The 23,633-nt window shown below is 35.2% G+C and overlaps 1 protein-coding gene across 3 annotated transcripts; it reads right to left on the bottom strand.

The window, feature by feature from the left end:
- Nucleotides 1-12,846: 12,846 nt before the first annotated feature.
- LOC131063003 (magnesium transporter MRS2-4) lies at nucleotides 12,847-19,637 on the bottom strand. 3 transcript variants are annotated; one of them, XM_057996753.2, is made up of 4 exons: nucleotides 19,203-19,637; nucleotides 17,261-17,715; nucleotides 16,052-16,255; nucleotides 12,847-13,321 (listed from the first exon to the last, which is right to left on the bottom strand). In XM_057996753.2, exons 1-4 carry the CDS (start codon nucleotides 19,519-19,521, stop codon nucleotides 13,049-13,051), a joined length of 1,251 nt encoding a protein of 416 aa, XP_057852736.2. In that variant the 5' UTR covers nucleotides 19,522-19,637; the 3' UTR covers nucleotides 12,847-13,048. The 3 variants fall into 3 exon arrangements, with proteins under 3 accessions (XP_057852736.2, XP_057852737.2, XP_057852735.2); XM_057996754.2 differs by having other exon boundaries at nucleotides 16,052-16,246; nucleotides 19,203-19,636; XM_057996752.2 differs by having other exon boundaries at nucleotides 16,052-16,324; nucleotides 19,203-19,635.
- Nucleotides 19,638-23,633: the final 3,996 nt, after the last annotated feature.

The following is a 23,633-nucleotide window of genomic DNA, read 5'->3' as shown; positions in this document are numbered from 1 at the left end:
AAGACATTAATTTTTCATCTTTTGTTTGGTAATCATCAGTTGCTTGATGGATTACAAGTTGAGAGTCCCAAAAACACGAAGTTCCTAGATCTTCCACTGAACTGCAATTCGTAATCTAGTTGTTAATGCCTCATATTCCGCTATATTGTTAGTGCAAGGAAATGATAAGCGATATGATTTTGGTATAGAATCCCCTTGAGGAGTTATAAAGAGGATGCCAGCTCCTGCCCCATGCTGTGTGTATGAGTCGTCGAAGTATAGTTGCCATGGCTTTGCATGTGACATTGTTAAAATGGATTCATCTGGAAATTCTGAGCTTAGAGGAACATCATCTATCATGGGAGCATCTGCTAATTGATCTGTGATGGCTTGTCCTTTTATTGCTTTTCTATCCACATACTCGATGTCGAATTCACTCAGGATCATTACCCATTTGGCTAGTCACCTAGTAAGTGTTGCTTTATTGAGAAGGTATTTCAATGGATCGATTCTTGCAACCAACTTAGTCTTATGAGTGAGCATGTAATGTCGTAATTTCTGCGAAGCAAAGACCATGGCGAGACATGCACGCTCAATTGGTGTGTAGTTTAGCTCATATCCCACCAATGTGCGACTGATATAGTATACTGCTTTTTCCTTACCCTTAGCAATTTGTTGTGCTAAGAGTGCCCCCAGTGCTATTGGAGTAGCTGATATGTATAGTAACAGAGGCTGATCTAGAATTGGTGGCATCAAAACTGGTGGATTCAAAAGATAATCTTTGAGTGTTTGGAAAGCCTGTTGACAGTTATCATCCCATTTGAATTTGATGTTTTTATGTAGCAAGTGCTGAAAAGGAATACACTTATCTGCAAGTTGCGCTATGAATCTTCATATGGACTGGAGTCTGCCTTGTAAAGACCGAAGTTGACTGATATTTCTTGGTGATTGCATCTCCAAGATGGCCTTGACTTTTGCTGGATCTGCTTCGATTCCTCTTTTGGATACAATGAGTCCTAGGAGCTTCCGGAGGTTACTCCAAAGACACATTTCTTGGGGTTTAATCTTACTTTGTATTTTTCCAACTGATCAAAGACGACTGAAAGTATGTCCAAATGTGTATTTCTGTCTATTGATTTTCCCAAGAGGTCGTCGACATAATCTTCCATAGTTACGTGCATGAGATCATGAAAGATAGTAGTCATGGCTCTTTGATATGTAGCACCTGCATTTTTTAGCCCGAAGGGCATGACATTCCAGCAGAAAGTTCCCCTCGGACAAGTGAATGATGTTTTGTGTTGATCCTCGGGCGCGGTCCTTATTTGATTATAACCAGAGAATCCATCCATCAACGATAACATTTCATAACTTGCTATGAGATCGACAATCAAGTCAATATTTGGTAATGGGAAGTCATCCTTTGGACAAGCTTTATTAATGTCTCTGAAATCTATACATATTTTGATGCTACGATCTGGTTTACTAACAGGCACTAAGTTGGAGATCCATTCAGGATAATCAATTGGGCGTATGAATCCGACGTCCAATAATTTCTCAAGCTCTGCTTTGACCAATAATGCAACTTGTGGATGCATCTTTCTTAATTTTTGTTTCATTGGTTTTGCCCCCGGTTTAACTGTCAAATGATGCATTACCAAATCCTGGTCTAATCCAGGCATATCAGCGTATGACCAGGCAAAGTTGATTTGTCGTTCTTTGAAGAAACTTATGAATTTTGACCTTTCTGACTCTGTCAACGACTGAGCTAGGAATATGTTGTGTGGAACCTCTTCTGTACCAATGTTTGTTTTGATAGTCTCCTCTACCAACATGGATGACTTTTCCTCATATGATGCTGGGAGAATGTCGAGCCTTCCATCTTTGGGTGCCTCAGAGAGGTTTTCGCCCTTAGATACGTCCTTTCTTTTTACTTTTTTGGGGTCAAATAGCACCACAATGTGGTTTTCGCCATAAGACCCTTGGTTTGTTCTTATTTTCACATTTTTACGACTGGAAGGCTCGACACCCTCACCAAAATATGCCACGCTATTGAGTTCTATAGTGTATCTCGCTTTATGGTCCCTAGGGGGAAGATCATCTCGTATGCCAAGATAGTCAATAAAAGCTTCATCATTTTGGAATGTGTCAAACTGTGCAGGTCCTTCATGATCCCAGTCAATGAGTTGGTGGTGAACAAGGGGAAGGCCTTTAATGTCTTCGAAGTTAGCAGGGCTAAGAGTGAAGATGCAGTTATATTCAGGTATGTCAAGGTAATTATCGAGGTCATCGATGGAACTCTCCTCATCAGTCTCAATCGCAAACGAATCCAAATTATCATCACTAGTAGCGCATTCTGGGACAGGTGTTCTCATCCTATGTGATTTCAACCTAGGACCTTGAGACAAGGACTGTGTGGAATCCTCATGGGTTGTTTCTTGACCAACTTTGAAATTTTTATAAAATTCCTCTTCTTCTGTGGGTTCATCTGGCTCTTTGAATATCTCGGTGAGCTCGTAGTCACTGGAGGATTTATCTGAACCCCATTCCCATTCGTTGGAGTCTGTGGAATAGCGACCCTCTTGTTGAATTTTGGCAGCTTTGATTTGTAAGGCTTCTCCTGTCCTTTGAGTGTGGACCTTCGAAGTCAAGAAACCAAGTCCCTTCGAGCATTCCTTTTTGAATGTCAATTCAGGTTGTAAAGGTTCAATGATGCCTTCCTTTCATAACCCAAGAGGGCTTTTTCCATCATACCCGAATTTTTGTAGAATCTTGAAGCCTTTGCCATATTTCTCACATGGTAAACTAATGTGATCTTGTGTGTCATCTTCAATGTCTTTGTAAAGCATTTTGTATAAGTCTTCCTCTTCCAGTTCGCCCCATCTTTGAAAGGTAGTAGGATCCCATTCGAGTACCATGATGGATACTTGCTTGTTAGGATGTGGTCTTCCATATTCTTTTGGGGAACTCATGACTTGTTGTAAGTACATGGTCTGATTTAAAGTGTATTCCCCCATGCCCTTGTCCTGAAATTTGCCTTTAAGCTCACCTTGTTTTGATGTCGAAGGTTTTAATGACTCAGAATCAATGTATGCCGAAGAAGGAACAGCTTCGTGATTACTGGGAATGATGGTCTCAGTTTTTGATCTCAGATTATTGCAGTATATGAACAGATTAGGATCACCATTAACTGTTACCTCCACTCCATTGTGAGGAAATTTAATGCATTGGTGATATGTAGATGGGACTACCCTCATTTCATGAATCCAAGGATGCCATAGCAATATGTTGTAAGTGAGATCTAGATCTAGGACTTGACAAACCACATCCTTCGTAACTGGCCCAATTCTGAGAGGTAAGGTGACTGTGCCCTTGGATGAACGCTCTTCATCATCATATGCCTTGATAGTGATTTGATTTGTAGAATTCACAGCTTTATCAGAATATCCCAATTGTTTAATTGTGCTCAATGTAAAAATGTTTAGACCAACTCCTCCATCTATCAGGACTCGTTTGATTTGATGTTTGTGTATGAAGGCTTCAATGTGTAGTGGTGCATTATGTGGCTGAATTATGGAGGCGTCATCGATTTATGTGAATGTAAGGGAATGTGGAATGGAAAGGTATCCCACCATGGCTTGAAATTGGCCCACGTTCAGATCAGTAGGAACGACAGTGTCTCTCAATATTTTGTCAAGAATGGCCTTATGTGCAGGGGATATGCGTAGGAGCTCAAGAATGGAGATGAGTGCGGGTGTCTTCCCTAACTGTTCTACAAGATCATACTCAAGTTTGGTTGATGAGGAAGAGGTGTTTTTAGCTGGAGCACCTTGCAAAGTGAATTTACCTCTGCGGGTTGTGACATTACATTCAGAGGTAGGTTAGTAAGAAGATCCAACACCTTTTAGGACAATCCTGGGTCTCCGAGTAGAATTCTCAGGGTTTTTGTCCTTGATGATAATGGTAGAGATGTAATTGTCCATTGAAATGTGATTGATAGTTGAATCATAGTTATAGGTTGCTCTGGTATAGTTGGTTTGGTCATCTGTGGCTTTAGCTTTTCCCTTGTCATGCTTTGGGATGGTTCCTTAAACATTTCATGTTCTTGATTGGATGAGTGTCCCTCAATCTCAACGTCACCTCTATCAATGAGATCTTGTATGATTTTCTTCAGTCGATGACAATTTCCTGTCTTATGACCCTTGCTCTTATGAAATTCACAATACTCATCATCATTCCACCAATTTGGTTTAACCTTTGGTTCATATGGAGGAAAATCTGGAACTGTGATTACCTTGTTTGCCACTAGCTTTTTGAAAACTGACTCAAGTGGTTCTCCCAATGGAGTGTACTTCCTTCCTGATCTGGAAGTTGTTTGAGTATTCACTTGATTGTTTGTAGAACTTGATCCAGAAAAAATGAATTTGGGTCGCACTGTGTTGGCGTCAACAACACCATCATTGACTGTGTTCTTGTTTTTATTCCAAAATCTCGGCTTGTCTTTTCCTTTAAAGTCATCTTTGTTTTCCTTGAATATCTTAATGACTCCTTGTTCAATTAGGACCTTCTTTGTTGCTAAGCCTTTTTCAATGACGTCCTTGAAGGTGGACAAACAAGCTTTCCTTAGATCATAGCCAATGTCTTTGTTAACATTTTGGGTGAACATTTCTACCATTTGTTTTTGTGGAATTTCACAAGAGCATTTGCTAGCTAGATTCCTCCATCTTTGTAAAAATGATGCAAAAGACTCTGCCTCTTTTTGCTTGGTGTTGCACAAAGTAGTGACTGATATGTATGTCTCTATATTGTAGGAGAAATATTGAATAAATGCCTCTGCTAAGTCACCCCATGACTTAATACCGGGTGGAAGTTGGGAAAACCATTCCATAGCTTGATCACCTAGGCTTTGTGGGAATAATCTCATCAAATATGTCTCTTCTGCTGCTACCTCAATGCAAGCTGTGAAAAATTGTCTTATGTGTGCCTTAGGATCCCCTTTTCCTCTATACTTATCAAACTTAGGTGTCACAAAGTGTGTAGGAAATGGAGGCATTGGAATGCTCTTGTCAAATGGATAGGGACATATGTCTCTCATTGTGTATGTTGGCTTTGGTGTATTTATGTCCTCCATTTTCTTTTGTAAGTCCCTGATTTGTTGCTCCAAATTGTTCTTAGGTGGAGATTGACTTCTTGGACCGTACCCCATGCTTGAAGCACCAATTGGAGGAGGACCATGTTGCATATATGGATGATATTGATCATACACATGTTCATATGGAGGAGGTCTATAATGATGCTGCATATATGGACCACTTGGTATAGATTCATGTTGAGGAATGAAATATCTGCTTTGTCCATGTATACCATACTCTATAGGCATGTCATGTTCTAATTTGTTGCCCCCAAATTTGACACGGGGTTTCCTTGTGTCCAAATTTTGAGCATGTCTTTGAATATCCAATTGCTTTGGTGGTTGATCCTTAGCATTGGTATGTGATTGAGCATATTTTTCTGCATAAGACTTCCATAATGGTCTACGAAAGTGAGTATCATATGCTTGACCATGTGTGTATGGGACCTCTAGTTTTTGAAACAAAGATGATGGTGATTTAGGTACCATATGTGGTCCTCTATTGCCTCCACTATTAGGCCTCCTTTGATCCATGTTGGAGTGAGGTTGTTGCAAAGGTCGATTTTCCATTATTTGAGACATGTCAAAATCATGAGGTATCTTGGCTCCACCTTGTACCATCATTTGTAAGAAGTATTGTCTATCCCTCCTCATTATTTCCTCAACCAATCTATTGAAATGGGGATTCATAATGGATTCTTCCACATCTGCTGAATGTACGGAAAAGTTGTCCATATTGTCATTATGTGTAGAATTGTTGTTTGTAGTGTCCATGTTCTCAACATTTGGAATGTTTCTATAGGCATCCATGTCAAGTAATGTGTTATGATCAGTATTGAAAAAGACATCATTGTCATACTCATAAGAACTCATGTTTGCGGACTCTTGAGCCTCTTTAGTTTCTCTCCTAGATTTTTGAAGACGGGTTTCAACCATGAACTAGGTATTGATCGAGATGTGTGAGACTAGATGAAAATGGAAAAAGTATGGAAGACTAAGGGTTGGATGGAATGTAAATGAATCTGAAGTGTACTTGCAATGTCCAAAGTGTAAGACCAAGTATGTATGTAGTAGAGTAGGTGTGACTTCCAAAGAGAGGATAGTTTCTCTTGATGAGGTAAGTTGACCTTGACTCTACATAAGACCAAATGAGACCCAAAGGTGATGGACGTTGATGAGGGACCACTTAGCAAAATGTTGTTGTATGTAGTGTGTTGACAAAGTATGATGAGGACAAGCAAGTGACCTTTTGACTCAAGTTTAGACAAATGTAAATGCAATGTGAGGTGTACAGAAATGATGGACTTTGTGAGACCCAAAGACAGGTTGAATGCTAAATGAAACCCTGGAGAAATGACCTAGGAAGCTCAAGAACTCCGAAACTGATTGCTCTTGTTTGCTGGACTGTAAATTTTTTCCAATTCTGAACGCAGACGCGCCTGTATACTTCACAGACACGATTTCCTGACACAGACGTGGTTCTGTTTAACACAGACGCGCTTCTGATATTTTTGTAAAATGCATTGTTGATTCTGGAAAGATAGACGTGTTTCTGCCCTTCATAGATGCGCTTACACAACACAGACGCTATTATGTCAGACACAAACACGTTTCTGCAAAATTTGTGCAATTTTTCCAATCTATGAAGTCATTTTTGTTGTGACCAAATCTGACTGTTTGACTGTTTTCGTGACAAAAGGACATAGTGTTGATAAAGACCCAATGTTTGTAAGTGTCTAGACTCAAAATGACTCCAAGAAAAGTGTGTTGTTTGATGTAAAAATGTTTTGCATACACTTGAAGACACAAAAGACACAATGTTTTGTTGTTTGGTCTTGAATGTTTTGAATGTTTAAAATAAGTCAAGCACAATTCTTATGGCTGGCCAAGACAATAGTTGTTGATCCCACATGGGGTTTTACCCCCGAGGCTACGCTATTCAGAGCAGATACTTAGATGCTTGACCTCACTGGCTCCACCCTCGGCACTCACTTCTCGGGTCAGCCAAGCATCAGTCCCCATGAAAACTCCCCATGGCGAACTTTGTATCTCTACTAAGAACCGTATGTGTGTGGGCCGCTACCAGAGGTCCGACCTCCTGCCCCAACAACTAGAAGGATTTGGGCTTCTAAAACAAAAAGGTGCTAGTAAGGGCATCCGCTTGTGTGGCCATACATGCGGCACTTTCAGCTCTGTAAATACAGAAGGCTCCCAGCCGGTAGGGGTTACGCCCTACAACTGATCAAGTAAATTTGATCAAACGGGTTTATGGGGAGACATAGTGTCGGTATGAACTAATCAGCACACGTTATCCATAGTTTTCACCATAAATACAGTTGTTTATAATGGTTCGGAAGAGGTGGGTTTTCCTCGCTACCACTTGGGTCATTCTCTTCTCACTAGTAGTCCTAATGACCACATGGGAAGACAGGCCCTCTAAAGATTAAACAAAAAGAGCCTATTGCTCAAGACACAAAAGACAATGATTCAATTTTAGTGCACCAATTGAAGTGTTTGCTAGTCTATGAAAACAAGGCATACAATAAAAATCCAAAAACCCTTGCCAAGGACCTGCAACAAAGATTTATTAGTAGTTTGGATTGTTTGAAATAATCACCCCTTCCTGCAAGCACACAATTTAGGTAAATTTTAGATCCAAAAGACTTTGTGAAATAGGGGCTTTCAACAATGCATTTTGTTGACCAATTCAAAGATCTGATTCATCATAAAAAAAGACCACTTATAAAATTTCAAGAGATTTCCAGAAATGTAAGAAAATCCAAAAAATTTGGTAATTTGCTCCAAAAATTAATTTTTTATGAAAAATCATAAAAAATTCATATAAAATGCAAAATCAATCCAAAAAATCTGAAATTTTTACTGGATAGTCCTGATGGTCTTCCAAACCTGCATAAAAAAATTTCTGCAACAAATCCAAGCAGTTTGTGAGATATTAGTAAAATAATGCAAAACCCTAATTTTCAAAGATCTGATTTTTTAGGAATAATTTTGCATCAAATTTAAAATGACAAAGAACAGATCCTATGTATAATTCTGAGAGATTTCCAAAAATGTAAGAAAATTCGAAAACTTCACTAATTTGCTCTCAAAATTAATTTTTTATGAAAAATCATAAAAAATTCATATAAAATGCAAAATCGATCCAAAAAATCTAAAATTTTTACTGAATCCTTTTAATACTTTTCTTGACTTTTACAAAAAAATTTATTTCAAAATTCGAAGCCGTTTGTGAGATTTGATCAAAATAAGGAAAAACCCTAATTTTTAAAGATTCAATTTTTAGGGAAATATTTTACATCAAAATTAAAATCACAAAGAACAGATCCTATGTATATTTATGAGAGATTTCCAAAAATGTAATAAAATCCCAAAAATTCTCTCATTTGCTCTCAAAATTAAGTTTTTTATGAAAAATCATAAAAAATTCATAGAAAATGAAAATTTGCTCCAAAAATTCTGAATTTTGGATAAAGAGCTCCTGATACTTTCTTCAACCTACAAAAAACATTTGGTGCAAAATTTCTAAGTCGTTTGTGAGATATGATCGAATCTCTCCAAGATCTTGATTTTGTGTCCAAAACCCTAGCTGCACAAGATTATTCTCCAAATTGTTTTACAAAACAACAATTTAGGGTTAGAAAAATCTGCAAAAAAAACACAGATCTAACAAAAATCCATGTCCCACGGGGCGTGCCAAAATGTATATGGTGAAAATGGATAACAACAATGTTGAAAGACTAAATAGATTCAACCACAAAACCCTAGCCTAACAACAACAAAGATCCACCATAACATATGAGGATTACCTAAGACAATGCAAATCAAATAAAATCACAAAGATTATACCATCACATGTCCAATAAGGTTTGGATCTCCATTCTTCCTATCTCCATTGATCTTGCTTGATATATTTGCTCTCAGATTTTATGTGCACAAGAGCTCAACAAAGAACAGAATGTGGTTGCAAGTAGGATCGCCTATGTTCAAAAGCGTAGTGTAGTCAAGTAGTCAACGGGGGGGTTTGCATAGATTGATTAGGGTTTGATAATGAATGAAGCATCTCCTTATATAGAAGACACTATATGAAATGGAGGGATAAGATTGAGAGGTGTAAAAGGAGGTCGGCTATGATTAGAGGGTAGGTAAAAGAAATAATAAAATAATGAAAGGGGTAGGTAGTGTATGAATTAAGAGATGAATGACATGTGTCATGGGTAGAAAAGGTTAATGAATTCATTAAATAAATAAAGATTTATATAATTAATAGAAGAAGTGGGATCAATTAAATAAATAAGATATTTATTTAATTTAAGAAAAGAATTTAAATAAATAAATGTATGTATTTATTTAAATAAATAAATGTATTTATTTATTTAAATAAATAAATGTATTTATTTATTTAAATAAATAAATGTATTTATTTATTTAAATAAATAAATGTATTTATTTAAATAAGAAATAAGGCTAGAAGAGGATAAATGAATTAATTAAATAAATAAAGATTTATTTAATTAATAAAAGAATTAAGCTTAGATAAAATATTTATTTAATTAGACTGGACAATTTGGGGTGTCTACAAATATAGTCCAACTTCTAGGTTTTGCCCTCTTCTCATTGATGTACTGTGTTTTAACAATTGGAGTTAGATTTCAATAAATAATTATATGTGGTCTTTTATCATGCTCCCTCTATGCATCCTAGCTTTGAATCCACTTTTCTAAATGTATGTGGACTAGACATGTTATAGAAATATGTAATAATGCCCTAATCCCCTTCTTTGGCAAGATATATGGTCTTGATTAATATTGGCAATGCTTTCTGCATGAGGTTATTTAGACTATGTAGATGTCAATCACATTGCATTAACCACCAATGTGTCATCCATGGCATACATCCTTAGATCCTTTATTTTAAAATCTCTCCCATCCAATCATGATATCAGAAAAGGTCCCTTGATCCTTAATATCTTGACAATTTGATGTGGGAGATCCCCTACATAATGGAATAAGATCTATGATTATATGGTAGCTCTCTTACCTTTGTGGTAAATGTTAGTACTAATTTCTCAATTATTCTAATCTTGTGTACCCACCTTAGTATTGAGGATTCTTCTTGTTCTCCTTGATTCATCTAAGATCCAAGCCTCTATTGCATCCTTTGAATCAATGGTGGAATTTCCACTCTCCACTAGTATTTCTCCCTCTAAGATAAATCTCCCTATATATTAATATTGGGTAGCTTTCTACATGAATATAACCTTATAAATGCATCCTCTTCTTCTCCATCGCCCATTCTTCAACAAACTATATTCCATTATTAAAAACTATAGTTCTATTCACAAAAGGTGAATATTGCAAATAAAATAGCATGAATCAATTGACTTTTTACTATAAAAAAATAACAATCCTTTAAAGCCTCTAATATCTCTAACTTTTTTTTTCTTCTAAAATTGTATTACTATTTTTTACATATTCTTCTAACCTATTTATTATGCAATTGCTTGATTGAGAAAATTCTAACTCTTTCCATTATTTGCAATTCAAAATACTTTTTGCATGTCCTTATTCCATATTCTTGGACAAATTAATGTAAATATATTAACATTAACATTTCAAGTGTATTTTTTACTCATTGTCAAAATGATAAAAGTGAAAGTTGCACTAACAAACACAAATTTCTAATCAAATTATAAAGAAAGGGGATTACAACTAACTCAAACTTTAGAATCAAATTGTCAAGAAAGGGGATTGCATTATGGAATGTGAATTAACTTTAAAGGAGGAAGATAGTTGAAGTTTACATTTAATAAAAAAAAAAACTCAAAAAGGGTTTAAAATTAAATTAATTTGAAATAATAAGGACTGCAATAGTTGTGGTAAGAGCAAAAAGATAATAACAATAATGAATGTTACAAAAAAAGAATGGCAATGAGAAAAATAAGGGAAAGAGAGGAGTTTCAAAAAGAAAATGAAAAAAGAGTGTAGACAATAAAGAATCTAGATACCAAGAGAGGTCAATAAATAAGAAGAAATTGTTTTTTGTTATTGATAAACTAAATAAACTATCTTGTAGCCTTATAATAATTACAAAGCAAATCGAGAAAGATTATGTTTTATGTTCTTCTGACTTAATGTTTATGTCGAGTATGGCCTCTCTCAAATGGAAATAGCTATTCAACAACTACAATGCAACAATGCATAAATTTCCCTCAGAGACCATAACTTATGCATTGGTGCATCGTAGGGGCTAGATAGCCACTTCCCTCTCAGACTAGTTTTATGTTGGATAAGTAGTTTAAGAGACCTTTTCTTTGAGTTAAGTTGTTTCTATTTGTCAAGATTAGGCATTAAATACTCGCTATTGTTATTGTCATGTATGCTTTTTTGTTTTCCAATATGGTAAAAGATGTGTGCCGCATTGTAACATCTCTTTCATCCACAATGAGATCTAGAAAATGAAAATTAAAAATTTCAATTGCATGACATTCAACCAGGAGATAACTTAAAAAACATTCATTAGCAGATTGCATCAAAAACTTAAATATGCATTTCAATGGACATCATCTTGATATGTGTCTCTAAGATTGTGGTGATCTACAGTCGTTCATTTTTTTTTCTTGTAAATAAAGACTGCAGCCAACAACAAACTTGAACCAATCCTCATAATACAACAAACAAACAAAAAACTTAATTACATTTACTACAACAAGAATCATAAAATTCTTAAATATATAAAAAAAAATCATAAAACTGTACATTTGACACTATTGGTGTAATTAATTATTCATATTGGATATTATTACACTTTACTTAAGTTTACTTAGATACATGCATATCATAGTAGTCTGAGTATGAGACACTTGGGTGTTTGTGCCACATTGGAATAGTGTGTGTAGAAATTTTTTCACCTTTTATGGTCTTATCTTGCTGTTACATTCCACATTCTGCGGGTGATCCACCTCATATGGAATATTATATTCTTTCTCCTACTTACCACACCTATTTCCTATCTACCCTTGTTTCTTATTGAGCCACATGTCATGTTTGTGTGCTCACATATCCATATAGCCTTGCCTATATAAGCAAGTTCATATTCATTGTATGTAACACTTATGATCCAATTGATCAGTATTTTCATCTTGATAGAATAGAGTTTATTTCTATCATACATTTTGTTCTCTTTTATTTGTGCTTTCCATTGCCTCTAGATCTTGACAAAATCTCACAATCAATATGAAGTAGAAAATCTTTAGTTACAAAAATCCTCCCAAATCACTTCCTTCAATTATCACTTCACATAGAGAATCATAATCCACATTAACAATAAACATACCAAATATACCACAAAATCATTGATTTATATCATACCTATGATGCTTGGCCTAGGATATAAAGTAAATACTTTATTTTTTAAATTAAAATAAACTACTTAAAATATTTTTTTAAGGAAATATATATTTTTCTTAATCATAAATATAAAAAACAACAAATTGAACAGAGTTTCCAAATTGAGTCATTATAACACAAGGAGAAAAAATTGAGCTGCCAGTAATTTAAAAAACCAAAGCAATAATCTTTTGGTAAAAGGCAAAATTAATTATTTAAGCAGATATTTATCCAATAATAGAAAAAACAATAGCCTATCGTTAAAAGGATAATATAGGGAATACAACAGCTTCTTGCTAAATTCATTGACTAATCACTCAATCAAAAGGATAATATAGGGAAAACAACAGCTTCTTGCTAAATTCATTGACTAATCACTCAATCAATTGTTTCATCTAATGATCTAAGTAAATCTCCCTTTCATGTATTGATGATGAGACTTTAAAATTTGCAGCAGAGCTATGCATATGTTTGTACCAGAGGAAAGTACTGCCATGGACAATCAAACCCGAGATACCAGGCAAATTGCATTTTACTAGGTACCAAGTTTCCGGCGGGCATATCCTACAATTATAAAGAATAGTGCAACAAATCCTGACAGAATAGATCCCCAAAAAGTGAAAAATATCCCCTGAACATCATAGAGCGGACAATGAATATTCATCCCTAATATTCCTGCTAGCACGGTAGGAAGGACTATCACAAAGCTAGCTATTGCGAGAGTAAGCTGAAACTGAATAAGTTCATTACGATGGTTATCCAGCTGAATATTCACATAATCTTCTGTGTCATCAATGTATTCACGGACCTGGAAGACATCAAAGATCAGTGAGTCTTAATATAAAAATTGAGACACATAATAAGAAAATTATGCAATTCCTAAACCTAAAACTTAAAAAAAAAGAGATAAAAACACATGAGATCAACCAGAAAATGAAGTTAAAAATAAAAAATAAAAACATACTTCCCTATATGGAAAACCTTCATCCATCTGCAAAAGATGATGTCAAGCAAGAGAGCAAATTTTGAATGAGGCATGAGTGAGAATTGGCCCGGATGGAGTAAAGACAAATAAAGAGGATAAAGACAATGATAGGGGTGTTGTTGTTGATTTAAACGGTGATCTTCAGGACAACTGGAACTTCCATCTAGATGACAAGGAAGAGGAAAAACCAGTAGACATCTAGCTGGAGACCAGGGTAAGGATACCAGGTTTGTTGGTTGTGAAGGTGTTTGAATGGCTGCAGCTTGTCTGGTTTGCATATGGGGCTAAATTGGCTTTTTTTTAATTCCCTCCAAGCTCTTCAACTGTTGGAGCTCCAATTTTTGGGGTTCACTTACAGAATTTGGAGGCTGGGACCATTCCTCACTATCATGTGGATGCTGGTTTTTTTGCCACCCCATGTCATACTATGGCCGATGGACGTGTCTCAACACTGGGAACATTTCTGTTGTGGTGCTTGCCGATTTTGTTGCCACTACTCCTATCACTAGGGTTAATCGGCTGTGTCAGTCTGTCAGATCACATGTTTCAAAAGCAAGGCAGTCAGAAAATAATGTTCCGGAAGCACATGCTATGAATTAGGCATCAAGGTAGGGTGCTGGTGCCTTTTGCTCTTTGTTTGGGAACTGCATTGAAAGATCAGAATGTGATGGTGGTTTTATCCAATCCTCCCATCGTTGAAGTTGAGCCTGTTGATCCCAGTACTTGTCAGTAAGTGACAACTTGGGCTAATGGTGCTTCAGTCGAAGGATTGGATTCTTTCTCTCCTGCTTAGTCCATCTCTCCATCGATGGATGGTTTGAGTCTTTACATCTCTATCCCAGACTCTATTGTTGACAGGTAGGCTGCCATGTCTAGAAATTCACTTGTTGCGAAAAAAATTTGGAACTCGTCCAAATATTGACATGTTCGAAAAATGGGCACAACAAAAATGGAAAGTCGAGGGTCATTTGAGATTGTAGCTATGCTAAAGGGTTTCTTTCTAATCTCCTTCACAAACCATGAAGACCATGCACAGCCTCTTTTGAATGGCCTGTGATTTCTTTGTAAAAATGGTTTATGCCTTAAAAAATGGTCAACTGGCTTTGACCTTGAGAAAGTATGCATCAATAGGATTCAGGTTTGGGTCAGGCTCCCTCGGGATGAGGAAGTCTTCATTTGCATAGCCAAGTCTTTTGGATAGTTCATTGCGATGGATATGAATATGATCACCAAATGCAAGAAGTGATTGTTGTTTGCAAGGTTCTGCGGTTACATGGATGTGCATAGCCAAGGGTTCCTGGGCTCCCTTCTAGGATTACCTTGTCCTCTGAATTGGGTAAATAAGTGCAACAAATAGTCCTTGAGAATTCCATGGTTGTTTGCCATTGCTGCCTCAAAGAGGGTCGTTCAGAGCTGGCTTGCCCAAGCGACAAAAGAAAGCAATCTTTCTGGAGGAAAAACTAGCAACCTTTGTCTTCACAACCTCTCAATGATGAGTAGAAGGCCCCTTGATGGATGGAGCCAATGAAGCATGCACAACCCTTTCTGAGGAAGTACTAAAGGAGGGTTGTAGGAGGAAGGATTTTGAAGTTTGTAGGAAATTAGATTTCATTCCTACAGCTGGGTTGCAGAGGTTATCACCTACATTCGTTGATCAAGAGGAAATGTTGTCACCGGTATGGACTTCATGTGGCCCCTTGGGTCCTTATTGTTCAAGTGTAATTTTAAAAAAAGGGAATTCAATCCAGAAGGATTTTTACAGGAAAGGTAAGAGGGTTGAGAGATGAGGCTGTCCAGTGCTCGTACAGAGCCTGCAGCAAATAATGAAATTAACTTACAAGAACCTACTTACCTTTTAAATTGAGTTCAAAGTTAGTCATCTGCTGGCAAGTTTTTGGATTTCAAAAAGATTTCAAAAACACTGCAACGTTGATTGATAAGTCGCTAGCAAATTTTATGTTTTATTAGTATTTCAATATATCAACAAAACATTAGTAGCCTTTCCTTAGAGCACTTTACTCTTTCATATGCATTCTACCTTCATTAAATTCAAATCCTAAGCTGCAGGAAATAAAGTGCAGGGGATGAAACCAACATTTCCCACTCTCAAGTAAAGTAAAAATTTGATACTTCCAAATTTTAATCTATTGTATCTTTGTACAATTTCTTGTCAACCTGCTTTGGCGTGCCCTGATTTTGCAAAGTTGTTAAATTGTTATTTCTCATTTCCGCAATCCTAGAACTTACCCAAGTAGAATAAATATTAAATATCCTTGACCTACAACCCTTTAACCTTTTTAATTGTACAGAAATATATTCCCCAATCCATATCATTTTCTCTTTTCTGTCTCAGTTCACTTGTGTTATAACTGTAACTCTAACTAAACTATAAAAATACAGTAAAACATTATTTTTTAAAATAACACAACAAAGCAAACAGAATGGTGAAGGATATGAGGAAAAACAGCATTAGCAGTACATTTTGTTGAAATGTTGAGTTTACCCCAATTTGCCCTAGTTGATGGTGATATTGGCAGGAGGAAATATACTCACCGACAGAATCTTGTTTCCAGTTCCATCAAGTTGCATGAAATAGGCCTCCAACAGCATTTCAAGGTCTTCTACCTCATCTTCATCCCCAGAAACACTATCAATAAAGCTAGGAGCGCTCAGTGAGCGAGATAATTTGGGCGTAATAGCTAAACCACTTGGACCTCCAGCTGTTACTGAAGCTTCCAATTGTTGATTCTGTAAATACTTTCGAGTTAAATACAAATCAGCCATATCTTCATCATTATCTAGAAGGTGTTCAAGTTCATCCCTTACCTGTTCAAATGAATCAACATTGAAAATAAATAAATGCTGCTATATGTAGGACATGTACTCCTAATTTTCCTAAGCAGAACTATACATATATAGAAAGATTTATATAAAATTATAAGAAATGACACCATATAGTTTGAAAATGACTTTTAGACTTTGTTACTCCATAAAAATCGCATAAATAGTAAATTTTAATCAATGTGATGCCTTTTGGAATCTAGGTGGTTGTATGAATTGATGTCTCAAGACATCTTTCTTCATATTTATGAATGATAAGATATGGTGTTTCCATCCATATCTCAGTTTAATCTAATATATGATATGAACGTAATCCATAAGATCTCTAATCAGTCTTGTGCAGCTTGTTTTTAATCATTTTTCCTCTTCCACAGAAAAGCTTAGATTTATGTTAAATGCTAAAGACAACATACATCAATAATAATGAGAAGTCCTAGAATTATGTCTTCCTACCCAAGCATGAGATAACAGGTATGTGAATGTGTTCACAATCAAGATCCACAATATATTTCCTAAGCAGTAGGATCTTGGCATAATCTTGAGTTGCTAAACAAACCTACAAAAGTTCATGCTACAATAACATCTTTTACAAGTAATAAAATGAGATTAATCAAGAAAAAATTGTCAATGGACCACAAAACATGTAACATTAAGTCATCTTATGGTGGTTTGTGTATTGCATGTGCAAATGCAAAAGTATGAAGAATACAAGAACAAAAGCAGATACTGCAGAATAGAAATTTCAAAACAAAACTAGAGGCTTTCCTCTAATTCACATTCATAAGTTTATTTAGTTCATCATGCATAACTTTATGGATAGCAGCATAATTATTAATAGAAAAAGCTAATTTTATATTTACTTTTCTTGTCTCACAAAGATAATATTTATAGCAGTATACACAATAAAAATTTCTACCATACCTTCTGCGCCCGTGCAAGGAGATGAGTAAGATTGCTTTTCAGGCTCCGCACATGCTCAAGGTTCTTGGTACTGACATTTCTAACCAGCTCATCCAATACAGGGTAAGCCTCTCGCTCAAGTTCTGCAACATTTGTATCCATGTATGTACAAACCACCTCCAAAGCTATTTCCAATACACGGAACTCAAATGGAAGTTCATACTGCAACCCATCTAATGCTTCTGGGACAGGTAGCCAGGGTCCAGGTGAAGTTGAAGCACAAGTGCCAGACTTTTCCTTCTGGCCTGTGGAATTACTTCCCTGAATCTTAGATGATATTTTGCAGGGAAGTTGTTGCCTGAGTTGATCCACAAATTGAAGAACAGCTTGGTTCAATGGATCAAGCAAGAAGATCTCTTCAGCAGTAACAATAGCCTTTATAAATTCCAAATTGACCACCATGGCTTTCTCCCTAGCTGTGTATTGAATCCAATAAACCAAACAGTAAACAGACTCCCTGTAATTTTAAGCCCAGAAACACCACAACAAGAACCATAAAAGAAATAGATTATGGAATACATTCAATCAACAAATATGAACTGTTTCCATTTCAAGTTGTTGAGAAACTCAAAAGTTACTAACAAATATTCTGCGTTAAAACTATTCAAAAGACGCCCCTACACAACATGTCAAAACACAATTATGGTACCATAACAGAATAGTAAGTATCATACAAATAAATTAATAATCACTGATCAATAAATAATTTCACCCAACAATATGGCTTGAATGATACTCAGGAAACTTAAAAAATAAAGGAATTATAAACCCACATTTCAAACAAGACAGTATAAGAGATTGCCATATATATTTTACTAAATGTTTTCATCTTCTTGTCGAATGTCTTGGACTATAGTCAGATAATTATTAGCACTGTAACTTTTTCTTCTTCACTGTACCAGAGGAATCATCCTTCCGAACACAATTGTTCGTCAATTTTAATTTGCACTTAAATTAGCAGTATCGAATATGGAGAATTCCCTAATAACCTTTTGAAAGCTGAGTTAGTACAGAAAAAGTCGAAAAACTTTACATCAAATAGACTTCCTGTACATTTGTTGCTTCAAGCAAGTTAAAAAAATATGGTGCCAACTTATTCCTTGAATAAATTTCTTTAAGTGCCATTGTCATAGCCTATGGGTGATCGAAAGGGGAGACATGTACTTCTATTTACCATCGCTCTTCCATTATATGAATTTTATCAATTATTTTCTAAATCTATATGTTGCTGAAGCCTCCGGATAACAAGACTTTCAAAGAAGTAAAACCATGATGACTTTCTGATAAGATGGGATTTGAAAAATAAACAGCATCAACTGAAAATAAATTATATCTCTAAAAAGCACTTCTGGACCCCAATCTGGCTTTTAATGTCAATGGTCCAACGAAGAACTTATCTGTCAAGACTCCATATGGAACCATTGTAAGCATCTGTCGTACTACAATACAAATAAGTTATATGATGGTATAAAGCCAAACCCTGATATAGTTGAAAGACCAGATAAGAGGTGGGGGATTTTGGGCATATAAAGCAGATGGATGAAAATGCCAAGTAACATAGAAACAAAAGTATCTTTAGAACCTGAGTTACGCTCCTTACGGACTGGCTGGTCAGTAATCCTAGTCTAGCAATCAAAGCTAGACTGGATGGGAAACACCAACATGGAAGGACGAAAGAGCTAAACAGTATTTTCCATGATAGACCTTAAAAGCCCTTTCATTTCTTTTTCTCGAACTTATTTTTCTCTATGTTCATAAACAACCCCCAATTCAAAATTACTCGTCACCAATTACAGGTTACTTGTCAACAATTCGCCAAATTACATGAAAATTCCGTAAAAGGAATATATGTAAGGGCAGTGAAAGAGCACTATAAGTGACATTAGAGAGTAAGAAAACTCACCTAAAATGTTTGCTGAATGCGAAAAGACTGGACCAAGGATCCTCAAATCCCTTGCAGGAATTGAGACGCGCTTCATGATCATGTGCTTATCGCATTCCAGCACTTCTGAATTCCCACCTGCGTCGAAGCGCATCCATAGCCGAGTTCCTGGCTTGTTTTTAGTCTTGTGAACACGAGGCTGAAGCTGAAGCTCTGCCTCTGCCTCTGAACTCCTAACAACTGAGGCATCTGATATTCTCCTAAGCCCACTTTTCCCATTTTTCATCTCAGTAATTACATTAATTGAAGCTGACTCCAGAAAAATCATAGAGATTTGCATTACGACTCAATCCGTTTATCTTCTGAACTCTCTTAAGCTTTAAGCTTTATTGAGCAGCCATTCTGCTCTCAGAATTTTAAAAGTACTTACATCAGATAATCTTCAAATCTTTTATATTATATACCTAGGAAGAAACCCAAAGAGGGCGATTGACTTTTAGTTTTTTATTTGAAAAATTAATGACAGTTAAATAGTAATGATTTAAAATAGAAAAAGAAGGGAGCTGATTTTATTTTTATAACATTTTACAATTTTTAATAATGATATTTAACATAAACATTATTAATTTATAAATATAATAAATAGAGAAAAAGAGAGGAATTGATTTTTATCTTTTTATAATTTTTAGGATCATTTTTATATTAAAGAAAAATATAAAATCGTAGATAGAATGAATTGACTTTTATTTCTTTATAATTTTTCAGAATATTCTCATTAATGACACTTTAAATAATATGATATATGTAGAGAAATACCTTTTATTTCTCACCAAAATGTCTATGCATATCTAGGATGCACATTTGACTTTATTTATTTATTAATTATTTCACATTAGATGACTTAAGGACTCTACAATGAATCAATTAAAAGTCTCCACCCATTATCCAACCAAAATGCAAACCACGTCCTATATAACTTCCACACCTAAAATGGGATGCACCATATATATTGATGGCTTATGCCCTTACTATGTCAGCCTGCTTAATCCTTTATAGCATCTATGAGGGGGCAAAAATAAATATAAATATAAATAATCTTAATGAAAAAAATGCTCATTTAATGAGCTTTCACCAACTTCAACTAATTGAATGAATGCTCATATAATCTTTACATTTATTTAAACAAATTCATCACTATTTTCTTCTATACATATCTATGTATGTATATGTATATATGTATGTATATGTGTGTGTACATATATGTATATATGTATGTATTCTTTTGAACTCTCTTAAGCTTTAAGCTTTATTGAGCAGCCATTCCGCTTAGGGAATTTTAAAAGTACTTGCATCAAATAATCTTCAAATCTTTTATATTATATAGGAAGAAACCCAAAGAGGGCGATTGACTTTTAGTTTTTTATAATTTTGAAAGATTATTTTGATTAATGACACTTAAATGGTAATGATTTAAAATAGAAAAAGAAGGGAGTTGACTTTAGTTTTATAACATTTTAGAGTTTTTTAATAATGACATTTAACATAAACAATAACAATTTATAAATATAATAAATTAAAAAAAGAGGGGAATCGACTTTTATCTTTTTATAATTTTCAAGATCATTTCCATATTAAAGAAAAATATTAAATCATAGGGAGAATGAATTGACTTTATTTCTTTATAATTTTTAAGAATAATCTGATTAATGACACTTTAAATAATATGATTTTTTTAGAAAAATACATTTTATTTCACCAAAATGTAAAGTCTGCACTGATTATCCAACCAACCAAAATGCAAGCAACATCATATATAACATCCATACCTAAGATGGGATGCACCATATACATCTGATGGCTTATGCCCTTACCATGTCATCCGCTTAATTATTTGTAGCATCTATGGTACCTTGAGGGGGGCAAAATAAATATAAATAATCTTATGAAATAAATGCTCATTTAATGAGCTTCCACCAACTTGGGCTAATTGAATACATGTGTGTTGTGTGTGTGTATTCTAAATTCAACATCTTTACATTTATTTAAACAAATTCATCACTATTTTCTTTTATGCATATCTATGTATGTATATCTTTTCATTTATTTAAACAAATTCATTGCTATTCTCTTCTTCTTGAACCTTTCAATTATCTAGATAATAATTTAAAAGATGGTGGTAAAAAAAGTATAAACTAGCACTTGCACTAAAAGGAGGTGCAATGGTTACGCCATAATAAATATACATTATATAATATCTTGGAGAGTATAAATCAAGGAATGTAAAAACTAAATTTAATAGCTAATCAATGTTTGGTTATTAAGTTAAAAGAAAACCACACCTAATTTGCATCTCACTGAAAAAAAAGGTATGGTCGGTAACTTTAAAAAATCACACTTAATTTACATCTAGTGAACTCTTACACCTTAAATCATCATTGATACTAAAGCAGACCTAGAGAAATATTATTCTAACTAATGATATGAATTATTCAAAATCTAAGGGTGAAAAAAAGCATATATTAAAAACACAAAACCATCAATATGTGTTTGTTTCTAAACAAATCATAAAAAAGCAAAGAATACTAAAGTACAAAGAAAGGGTTGGGCTTAACCGGCACACTCTAAGGCTGGGTCTCATGGAGGGAGGATTCCAAATCAATAGAGCTAGAACTGCTGAGATTTTTTAGGAATATTTTAAAGCTGGCGATCCCATGAATTTTGTATTGTAGTTCAACTTAAAAATTAAAAAATTTAAGCTCCTAAATATAAGGATGCCACAATTGTATGAACTTTGTAGTGCAAATCAACTTAAGTTTAAGCTCCTAAATTAATCAAATTGGTGGTAAATAAATTTAGTTCTATTTTTAAAATTTAGATCATTGACAAATGGCATAAAATATTTATAAGCTGGTGGGACAATTTCTAGTCCCACCCCATTTTTACCTGCTTAAATTTGTAGGCCTAAAAAGTCGGGGCTTCTATTTTTTAAGAAAAGATTCCAAATAATACGATAGCAAAAAAGAATTGTTGATGAAACCACCTCTTCCTTATGTAGCGTCATAAAATTGTGACCACATTTGGGTCTTCGCATTGGTGGACGAATCCCTAAGCCTAATTGGAGACCAGAGACATGTTCATACCATCAAAAACTTGCATTTTCTTGCACCCCGCACTACCTGCTCTCACTTCCTGCCCTAAATCAGGGCAGGACAAGGGCATGGCGCCCCTATCCCTGCCCTATTTTGGGGCTCCCTTGTCCTATTCTTGCATTGGGCTTGTCAATCGCGAGTGTGAAAAAGTTTTCCTATGTCGGCCTAAGATGGAAAATCAGTTTAAAACCCTAATTGGTAAGTATATAAGGAGCATTTTCCTCTCCTATTTGAACAAGTTCAATAAGTTCGATAAGTGAAATCAAGTGCAAGCATTCAAGCATCCATTCAAGCATTGAGCATTTCAAGTTTCCTTTCAAGGCTAGGTGTTGCATTCAAGTCAAGGATTCAACCATTGAAGAGGAGATCTCTTTCAACATTCAAGACATTCAATTCCACATATCCTTTCAAACAACTCTATCTACATTTCAATTGCATCCTCTCTTGAGGTTAATTCTACTTCAAACATTTCCTTTCATTTACTTGCAAGTATTTTTCATCATTTGGTTAATTCCAAAATGGGGTTTGACCTAAAGTCAAACCGAACCCCCAATCCCAACAACATTTTTATGTGTGCAAGTTGCAGGTGTGCAGTTGTAATTGTTGGTTTGGGCTTCATTTTCAGAGATGGAAAAACCCTTTTCGACGTGCGGATTTTTTGGAGGACCAAGTACACTTTCAACTCGGTCCAAATCATTATCAATTCATTTAGGATTCAAACTCTAAGGAAAAATCTAATGAATTCAACCCCCCTCTTTTAAATGTAATGTGCATGAGAAGTTGAAGGGAATCCTTTGTGAAACTTTCACTCCTTTCTTGAGGAAGGTAAAGCTTTCCACTTGATCTCAACACCATCACTTTTCAACACATTACACCTTAAAAATAGAAGCTTAAGCCCCTCCATGAGACCCCTGCCTAAAATTTGATCACTTAGGTGGCTAGTGTGGGCCCTTCTAACCTATCCTTCCTATCATTGTTCTCTATCATTATTACTTTCATTCACTTCACTCTCGCACTTGTTTAATTTCTAAACTATTTTTTTGTTCACTTTATTCCCGCACGTTTAATTTTTTAAACTTATTTTCCTGCCCATCAAATGCAACAAAAAGTTCATTAACATTTAACACCCACTAACATTCTTCTACATAAAGGCTATGAAGTTCATGTGAGTGATTATGATACTGTTGTGATAGTATGGAGTCATCTCCAACCAAAGAGTAAGGCGACTTCTGATGGGATCATTGGGCACATCACTCTAGGTAAAGATTATCGATTTGTTGATAAGTTCTAAACCCATTTTTAT

This window comes from Cryptomeria japonica, chromosome 2, assembly GCF_030272615.1.
Source record: "Cryptomeria japonica chromosome 2, Sugi_1.0, whole genome shotgun sequence".
Lineage (NCBI taxonomy): Eukaryota > Viridiplantae > Streptophyta > Pinopsida > Cupressales > Cupressaceae > Cryptomeria > Cryptomeria japonica.
The sequence above is the reverse complement of the archived record's forward strand: the minus strand, read 5'-3'. Positions and strand labels throughout refer to the sequence as shown.